Source organism: Eurypyga helias, unplaced genomic scaffold (genome assembly GCF_000690775.1).
Source record: "Eurypyga helias isolate BGI_N326 unplaced genomic scaffold, ASM69077v1 scaffold20281, whole genome shotgun sequence".
In the NCBI taxonomy this organism is placed as follows: Eukaryota; Metazoa; Chordata; class Aves; order Eurypygiformes; family Eurypygidae; genus Eurypyga; species Eurypyga helias.
Genome location: NW_010230455.1, coordinates 8,539 through 17,978, shown reverse-complemented (window position 1 = coordinate 17,978; position 9,440 = coordinate 8,539). Strand labels below are relative to the sequence as shown.

General features: G+C 36.7%; 1 protein-coding gene across 1 annotated transcript in view; it reads left to right on the top strand.

The window, feature by feature from the left end:
- Positions 1-238: 238 nt before the first annotated feature.
- LOC104516439 (echinoderm microtubule-associated protein-like 5) overlaps positions 239-9,440 on the top strand; it is a gene marked incomplete at both ends in the record, with an annotated part of 16,609 nt that continues 7,407 nt past the window's right edge. The window contains 4 exons of the mRNA XM_010160764.1: positions 239-406; positions 2,453-2,559; positions 2,945-3,063; positions 8,765-8,951. Coding sequence (XP_010159066.1) covers positions 239-406; positions 2,453-2,559; positions 2,945-3,063; positions 8,765-8,951 — 581 coding nt within the window. The remainder of the gene's footprint in view (positions 407-2,452; positions 2,560-2,944; positions 3,064-8,764; positions 8,952-9,440) is intronic.

The window sequence follows — 9,440 nt, the reverse complement described above, 5'->3', positions numbered from 1 at the left end:
TGTTTGACTTGTTAAAGATATTCTATCCTGGAATCCAAATCTAAAAATTTATCTTAAAGACACATTAAAATTTGGGAATACTGCAAAAAGTTGCTGTTAGTAATTAAAATATCGCTAGTAATTAGAATGTCTTAATTAAACTATTACTTTTTATAAGGGTTCCTTGATGTGTTTTCCTCTGGTGCTTCTGAGGAATTTATTCCACATATATTGAAAGATATTTTTATTCTTGTTCTAGGTGCAAAGTTTAAAAAATATCTTGGTCATTCTGCTCATGTGACAAATGTCAGATGGTCACACGATCACCAGTGGGTGGTTTCCATTGGAGGAGCTGATCATTCTGTCTTTCAGTGGAAATTTGTCCCTGATCGGAAGTTGAAGGATTCTCTTCATATAGCACCCCAAGGTAAGTAACTTCCCCCCCCTCCCCCCCCCAAAGTGGGGGGAGAGGGGAGGCTAACAGAGAAGAAAAATTCTTTGGTGCAAGTACAGAAATACTCAGAGTTGTCAGTCGGCGTGAAATTGTTTTGCTTTAAACTTTGCAGCTGCCTGAAGTACTTAGCAGTGTTGTTTACTTTTTGCCTGTACACTGTATGGTCAGTCTAGCAAGCCTGTGGGGAAAAAAAAAAATCCACCACTGTGCTGCCTGTGCAAAGGGAAAACTTAAAGCTGTGATTTTAGATATGAATTATGAATTCTGTACTTACGATCCTTTACTGAATTGATGACAGCTGGATGTCCAGATGTTACTGGGGGGAAAAAAGTATATACTCATTTGGTTAAAAATCTGAAGTATTTAGATGATAATTTAAGCATTGTAATTTCTGTGTGTTTTGGGGTTTTTTAATTATTCTTTTAAACAGACAATAGGTGTTTAAAATTGGGAAAAAAATGTAGGTCATGTTTCCACCAGTGACTAGTGCAGCAATTACTCTCATGACTGGGTTTCCCAAAATCAAACAGTCCAGTGGAACTGGACTTACTTGGAAATCCATAGAATAACAGAATGGTTTGGGTTGGAAGGGACGTTAAAGACCATCTAGTTCCAACCCCCCTACCATGGGCAGGGACACCTTCCACTAGACCAGGTTGCTCAAAGCCTCATCCAGCCTGGCCTTGAACACTTCAGGGATGGGGCATCCACAGCTTCTCTGGGCAACATGCAAAGATTCTCTGCATCCCTAAAGGAATGTATAGAGTCCTTTGGGGGTATAAGTATATAGTTACAATGAAATAAGCTGTTTCATCCTTTAATTGTTAAGTTCAGATGAAGATGTATTGGTGTACACCCAACTAATAGGTAAACGAATGCTGATTCAGTGCTGGCCTTGTCAGTGCCTGATGCAGAAAGAAGCAATAGTTCTCTTCATCTCGTTGATGAAACCTCCAAAAAGCCTTTAACTAGTTTGGTCCTTTTATGGTCTGAATTAATTTTCAACTAATTATTTCTCATTAGTTACTACTTCCCAAGATAAAATTTCCATAGTTTAGATTCTTTGTTCCTGGATATATAGCCTTTCTTCTGGCTATCTCACAGCATGTGCAACATACATCTGTTTTGTCACACTATTGATAATTGTCCCATTAATGCCTTTTCTAACTCTGTGATTTGTTGTGTTTATCAGTAGCAATGTTGTTGTTTCTCTAGAACATTGATAAAAATGTTAAATAGTATAACCTCATGGATTACTCTTTATTGCATATTTCCAGAAACATTTCTTACTGAGTGTTGAGTCTCTCTTTGCAATTACATTTTGGTATCTTTTAAATCCATTCATGTTCTAGACTGGTGTTGTGTCTGGTTTCTTAATCAAAAAATGTGCAACATTCAATCAAAGGTTGCAGAGAGATTGAAATATATTGCCATTTATCACCCAGGACATTATTTTCAGTTTCTGTTGAAATGAAACTCTGCCTTACATTACCTGACTTTCCCCAGATATAAAACAGAAACATAAAATGGCTACTCTTTTTCTGTAAAGTCACTGAAAATTTTACCACTTCCCTCTCATATGTGATTTTTTGGTGGGTTTTTTTGGTGTGTGTTTTTTTTTCCTAATCTACCTGAAGAATTGCTACTTAATCAATGGCTCACCTAACCAGAAGTTTCTCTTTGGAGGCCTTTGTTTGTTAGTTTTCTGCAAGCCTTAGTTTCTGCTTTATACTTTTTTTTATATTTCTTCATTCACTTTGTTCTTCCTTGTCTCTTAACATAAATGTTGAAGTAGTTTTAATGAATGAAAACTGTCTCACTCTCAAAAAGAAAGAAACAAACAAAATTATCATACTTACAAGTTGGCTTATTTCTAGTGTGTCAGCCTGTTAATTAATAGTGGTTTATGTTGTAGTCAATATAAGCATTGATTATCAAATTGGAAACATTAAGAAGTTACTTTAAACACTTTCTGGTTTGTAATTGAGGTTGATTCATTTTCTGTTTTGTTGGTGGCAGAGAGTCTCATTGATTCTAATACTGATGAATCAGATTCAGATCAGTCTGATGTTCCAGAGCTGGACTCTGAAATTGAACAAGAGACACAGATCACGTATCGTCGACAGGTAAATGTTTTAGTTTTAATGGCAATTGGAATGCTTCCTAGGGTTTGAGTTGGTCTTTTACAAAGACCAGTTGAAATCTGAAAACTGGGGAGATAGAGAGCTGAGCAGGAACTGACCAAATTGAATTGTTACTATCTGATGCATTCAAAATATTAAGTTAAAATACAGAAAAAAGTGGTTACGTGTATCCCTAGCATGTTCTGTTAGCGTTCTGTTTGTAATTTAAAACCAAATTGCACTATACAGTAACCAGCTAGTTATTGGAGATTTCTTTCAGTGATGTCAGTATAACATTTTTGTGGGTAATAACTGTGGCTGAATTCTGTGGCTAAAACATGCTTTTCTTATGAATCTCTTAGTTTATTAAGTGTGCTCTTTCTTAAAGGTTTACAAAGAAGATCTACCTCAACTTAAAGAGCAATGCAAAGAAAAAAGAAAAAGTGCAGCTTCTAAGAGACGAGAGCGAGCTCCAGGGAACAGTATAAGATTACATTTTGTTCATGGGTATGGAAACCAGGATTCTTTATACAAGCAAACTGTACTAACTCATTTTGTGTTTTGTAGATTGGTGTTTATAATTTAATAATCTGATTAAAGTCTTTTAGGTCAGTTGTTTTGTGATTTACTGGTTTTATTTATTTCTGTAAAAATAAATTTACACTAAACTAATAGAAAGTTTCTGTGCCAAGCTAGACTAATGCTGAACATGAATTCTGAAGTGAATTTGCACTGAAACTTTAGCTGATACTTATTTGAATAGAGGTAACTATATATAATACTTGGTTATCACCCATATTTTTCAGTGTCTGGATATTAATAGTTCTCTGGTGTATTATTTTGGGAGCTACGACAGAAACGTGGTGTAGTTGAAGATGTCTGGGTTTTGTACTAAGTGGTGTTCTATTAGTGTTTTAATAAAAGAAAAGTATAAACTATTTGTTTTCACCTAATCGGAAACAATTCACACATTACTATGTTAGTTTAGGGATTAAATTTAATTATTTAAAGTCCTAACAGTGTGTTAAAATTCAGTTTCATTCTCTTTGATACTAATTTGAGTAACAAAATTACTTTCAGGTGCATCCTTGAAATCTTACGATTTAATCTTTAAGATTAGTAGTGTCCCATAATTCTTTATTAAAGTGAAGACTTTTTCATGAGGAGAAAGATGTGGTGTTTTAAAGCAAACTGGCAGTAGATGTTACTACATTGCAATAATGATCAGAAATACAAATTCCCTTGACACAAAACCAAAGCCTTTATTAAATTAAGGCATTTGAAATCAGGTAATACTGTGTTTTCCCTTTAAAAGATACCTCTTTACAGGAATGCAACTTCATTTTAGATGGAAGTAAATGCCCAGATTAAGTTACTGATGCTGTCTAGAATCACATTTAAACAATTTTAGAAGGGCACCACATGGAATGCTTAATAAATTACTTGGCTAAGGATAGTTAATCATTCAACTCAGCAATTTTTTCCGTAGAAGACCTGGAGTCTGAGGAATAGCTTTGAAAATAATGGCGACTAGGAAGCTGGGTACAGAGTTCATTTTTTATTTGTACTTCTGATGCTCCAGAATTCCTATTTGAAGTTTTCGATATCTGTTAGAAAATGCATTAAGATGGGTAGCTGTATGTAGTCTTTAAAATTCGGTGTAAGAGTCAGACCAAATGATCCTGAAGAAGATGTAGCACAAGCAGGGGCCCTGGATCTTTGGGATTATTGTTATTTCCTTCACAACAGAAGTGAAGCTTGACCAGAATATCCAGGAATGACCAGAAGTAGAATGTCCAGTTGAGTTCTGTCTGGTTACCCAGTGGGCATCAAGGAAACTAATGAAGAATCCATGCTGAACAACAGATTTTTCTCAATGTCCAGGCTGTTAACTTTAAAGTGACCCACATCCAAGTGAGTAATAGGCATATTCTCTGATTCAGGAAGTCTGCTTTGCTTCATCTTTCTTTAGCTGCAATGGAATTGTCTTGGATTTTCCTTGAAAGTGTAAGAAGTGGTGCTTTTTTGAACTAGGGAATTAGGAAGCTCTTTTTCCTTTCTTTGTTTTTGAACACATTGGTTTTGTGTTTTGAATTTGTCAACTGCCTTGAAAGATGAACGTTGAAAAATATCTTCATATCCTGCAAGAAAGACTTTAAACCTCTGTTTGCTTCCTATTGTGGAAGGGGATAAAAACAATAGTGCTGGGTATGTGAGCCAGCCACTGACTAATACAGATGAGAAAGCAACTTCTATTAACAGGTTCATCTTTAAATGCATCTTTCTCTACGAGATCGATCCAGTCATGATCAGAAACATGTTATTAAAGTGCTGTAGTAGTTTGGCCTCTCTTTAACTCTTCCTCTATTTTCTTTTCTGCCATGTCATTGACAGTGGTGGTTGTTCAGAAACATAAGAAGGATACGTGTTTTCAGATGTTCAGAGGAACCCCTTTCACAGATTTGGTGCTTATAATTCTTTTTGCTGGCAGAGAATAAGGATGCAGATATAATACTTATGTCCTGTAGTCTCTGAAAGCTATGTTGCTGATCGCACAAGAATGACTTTTATTTTTTAAATCCAGGGATTTAAGCAAAATCTAGGTTGAGTTTCAGGATATTTATTGAACTGAACTGACCTTATAAGATGAAATTTGGTTACAGTTTCAAGATGACATGGGATTTCTCATGCTCTTAAATGAGTCTTATGACACCTTGCATGGATTCCTACAAGGGCTATAAGTACCTACAAATAGCATCTGAAGGGAGAAGAGTATGAGACTATTGATGTGCAAAAATATTAAAAATAAAATTTAAAAATAATAATAATTAAAAAATCTCTACCTTTGTGCTAAAGGCTCTGACCTCAAACATGTTTATTTTGACATTTGGCTCTTCTAGAGATTTTTGGGGGAGGGTTGCACTATATTCGGAAATTTCCCGTGTATGCTTTGAAGAGTAACATACAAATTCTGAAACACATCCAGCATCAGACAGACTGTGGATGTTGACTCTCTTCACAGAGGGGACACTAATTGTGCAGATACCTTGCAGTTGGCTATTGTTGTGTAACTTGCAACTGAGGGTAGGATCCAGCTTCAGGTTAAAGAATTTACAGTTGTCTACCTAAAAGTAGGTGGGTTTATGTGTTTAGATAAACTTCCATCACAGTCAATGGAGATCCAGTCAGTGGAGCATAAAGAGTGATTTGTCTCAAGTAAAATTAAGCTGGTCTGGTGGGTAGCCCTACAGGTTCCATTGACCGCATTGACTAGAACGCTGTTGATTAAAGTATGGGTGTTGTTATTATATCTAACACACATGTGAACACCTGTGTTTACATGTCTTAACCTCAAACTGAATCCAGTCCCTGCTTTTCATGAACTTGGTAATGGCAGAATTGTTTTCCTACGTAGCACTGAGAATAGTGATCTTCTCCTCTGAATATTACTGTCATATTAACTTGAATCAGTCTTGGATTGATGGTTTGAGTAGCTGTTACTGAAGACCACTTGAAAACATCAACTGCTGAAGAATGCAGTGCTACGTTTATTGTGCCTTGTTATGTATTATCCAGTACCTATGATGCAGAGCTTGCTTTCATTAGTATTTAGTTCTAGTTGCTAATCAAGATGTCTTGTAGATTATCTCTGTGGTTTGTTTTCTGCATGTTAAGAAATTGATTGTTCGTGCTTTTTCTGAGATTAGATAATAATCCCAATTCTAAATTGGTTTAATAATATGGAGATGTATATTTGGAACTGTGTAGCATATTATTAGGGAGTGACCTTCTACACTGTAACATGCTGCTTCTCATCTCTACATGGACAGTCTGAGCCCATCACTCTGGTGAGAAGTACCTATATAGTCAGGGAGTTGGTAAACTGGCATGTGGGAAAGACCAAATGTGTTTAACTAGGTTACAGAATGTCGATGTTAGCACTGCTTGATATTTTGGCAAAAATATGTTTTTATTTTAATTCTAAACAACTGGTCGTACACTTTTTTAATAACTGGAGGTAGTGAATGAAAATCAAAACTTCTGATCATAAGAAGTTATGGATAGGAGTAATAAGAACCACTCTCCTGTATCCTAGATACATCTTGGGTATTCTGGGTAGTCCTGAGATACATGGCATTAACATACTCAGTTTCACTATGCTTAACTTAGGCTGTATCAGCAACTGTTATGAACTGAACTGGGAAAATTCTGAATTTTTGCTTGCAGGTACAAGTATCTGAGACGCTTTTGCTGTTTTAATGCTTTTTACTTTTATGGGTGACTGCTAAGCTTAGAAGAAATTGCTTGATGTCCGGTATTTCTAAAGCATTATTTCTTTCACAATATGTATTTTCACAACTGCTTTTAAAAATATTCTCTTAGGGTGCATATTATAATTTCTTTTATTATTCTGTGATTGCAGAGGAAATACAGTATTTTAAACAGAGCACAATGTAAAGTGAAGGACAGGAAAATGATGTCTGAGAAAGATAGGTCCAGATAGCTGCTTTGACACTGCTCCCACCTTTATAATCCCTGCCCCTCACTGAATGTTGTCATGTTCTTAAAGTGTTGATGTTGCATACTGTGATAGGTTATTTTTGTTTTCTTTCTTCATAGCTACTGTAGGTCATTGTATATTATATCCTTTTAAAAACTAGTGGCTGGACATCAAAGAAGGGTGCAGCTCGGCAGGGCAGAAATCGGCCTCGAAACAGCTGCTGCTGGGGCAAGTTTTTAGTGCGGGATATGGGTGGAGGGACAGCAAAGCAGGACTGAAGAGTCTGCATCTGTATTGCGAGTCTAAACTGTTAGTCACTTGCAGGAGAGCAGGGAGCAGACATATAACTGAGCCTCAGACTTCATGGAAAGAGTTTTTTCATGAAACCTTGAAGGGACAGTAACTCAGGAGACACTGAAAAGTTGCCTGCACTGGGACCAAACATGATGTTAACAACCTGCCTCAGAGTACCAGTGTAAACAGTGGGTAGGAGGGAGGAGGGTAAAAGCTTTAATTTATGTGCTGTCACCATTTTTGCTGGTTTAAGAAGTTAACTTTTCTTGTTTGTGATCTAATGAGACCCAGATTTGGACTTCATGCCATTGCAGACAACACAAGAGTGGGAGGAGTGGCTGGTACAGCAGTTGGTGGCTGCGCTGCCATCGAGAGGGTCCTGGGCAGGGAGGAATCTCGTGAACTTCAGAAAGGGGAGATGCAAGGGGATTCTGCGTTTGGGGAGGGATGGACTTGGACCTGTATCTGCTGGTCTGCTTAGAAATTCTGTGAGATGATTTTAGCAATTTTTCTCTAATCACATACAACGTGGCTTAAGTACCATTACGTGTGGTGCTGGTGAGCCAGCAGAAATACAGCATATTCAAACCTGCTGCGCATGTGTGCTGTGGGGTTTTCCGGTAATGCATCAGCCTATTATGTGTTAATGTGAATCCATGGCTGGAGTTTTCAGATTGGTATTCATTAGGCCTAACTTGGTTAATTGCCTTAAAGATTCATTACTTTGACCAGCGCATGTGGTTGCACTGTGTAAGCAATGAAAGCTATATGCAGTTTTATGGAAGACTTTTCTACCTGGACTGCATAATTTCTGTGTCATTTAAACCTTTTAAGTACTGTGATAGTGCATACAGGCCTCAGTTGGGTGTTGGCCTGCTTATGTCAGTTGCTGTATCAGTACAGAAAGGAGACAAGGTTTTCCATCGAAAAAGAAACTGATCTGGAAGAAAATTTATGCGTTTGTTTCCTGTTAGCAAGTTTTCTCGGTTTTATATCAGTGTTGTCTGCATTCTTGTGCAAACTTTTGCTGCCTGATTTTTGAGCAGTAAAGAGGTAGAAAATGTCCAAAGGATTAGTTTTGGCTATTTCATTTACATGTTGCATGCCTGAATTCTCCTTGTGGTCTGGCAAAATTACTAGCTATTACTACCTCTTCTAAACCAGTTGTGGAGAGTAACTATTAGATAGTAGCCAAACCAGCTTTCAAACTAATGCTAGTAGTGCTGGTGTCTGAATAGTAAATGAAATTGATAAATTGATGTTCCTTTGGAAAAATATTTTAATAATCGTAAAACACCAGAACAGTAATTGGTAAGTAATCTGAATTTTTACATGTGCAAAATGCATAATTTTGTCTGAGTTTCAATATATATGGTTATGACCTTGATGAATAAACCTTTTTTCTTTAATTAGTTACAGAGGTTACGACTGTCGAAGCAATTTATTCTACACTCAGACGGGCGAAATTGTGTACCATGTTGCAGCAGTGGGAGTGGTGTACAACCGACAGCAGAACACACAGCGCTTTTATCTAGGTCATGATGATGACATTCTCTGCCTTGCTATTCATCCCTTAAAGGACTATGTGGCAACAGGCCAGGTAGGATGCGTGTTTGTCTGCAATAAGAATCTGAATTTGTTACTGCTGAATTTAGAAAAGCCTATTATGGAGTAAGGTGTTCCAGTCTGTGTTTATTCAGGTGAAGGACTGCATTTCTGTTGCAGATGGAATCATATTAAACTGCACCATAAGTGTTTTTTCCAGTTCTTTATATTAGTTCTAATAAGAGTCTTTAGTTGATAGCTTTTTTTGAACTCTCTTTTATTTCAGAGTAGATTCGTATTTCTTATTCAACATCATGTTGCTTCTTCGTGGTAACAGCTGGAGGAAATGTGCAATTAAATATATTTGTTCAGTGTCTTGGTTGTTAGCTCTATCATTATTACATAACATGAAGTTAGCGGTTGTTATTGCACTCTGGCAATTCAGTTTCATGCGTCATGTTTTTGGTTATCACCCATAGCCAAACTACTTACTGTTTGTACATGCAACACAGTCATGAATGTTGCTAAAAGTTTTTTAATAGTT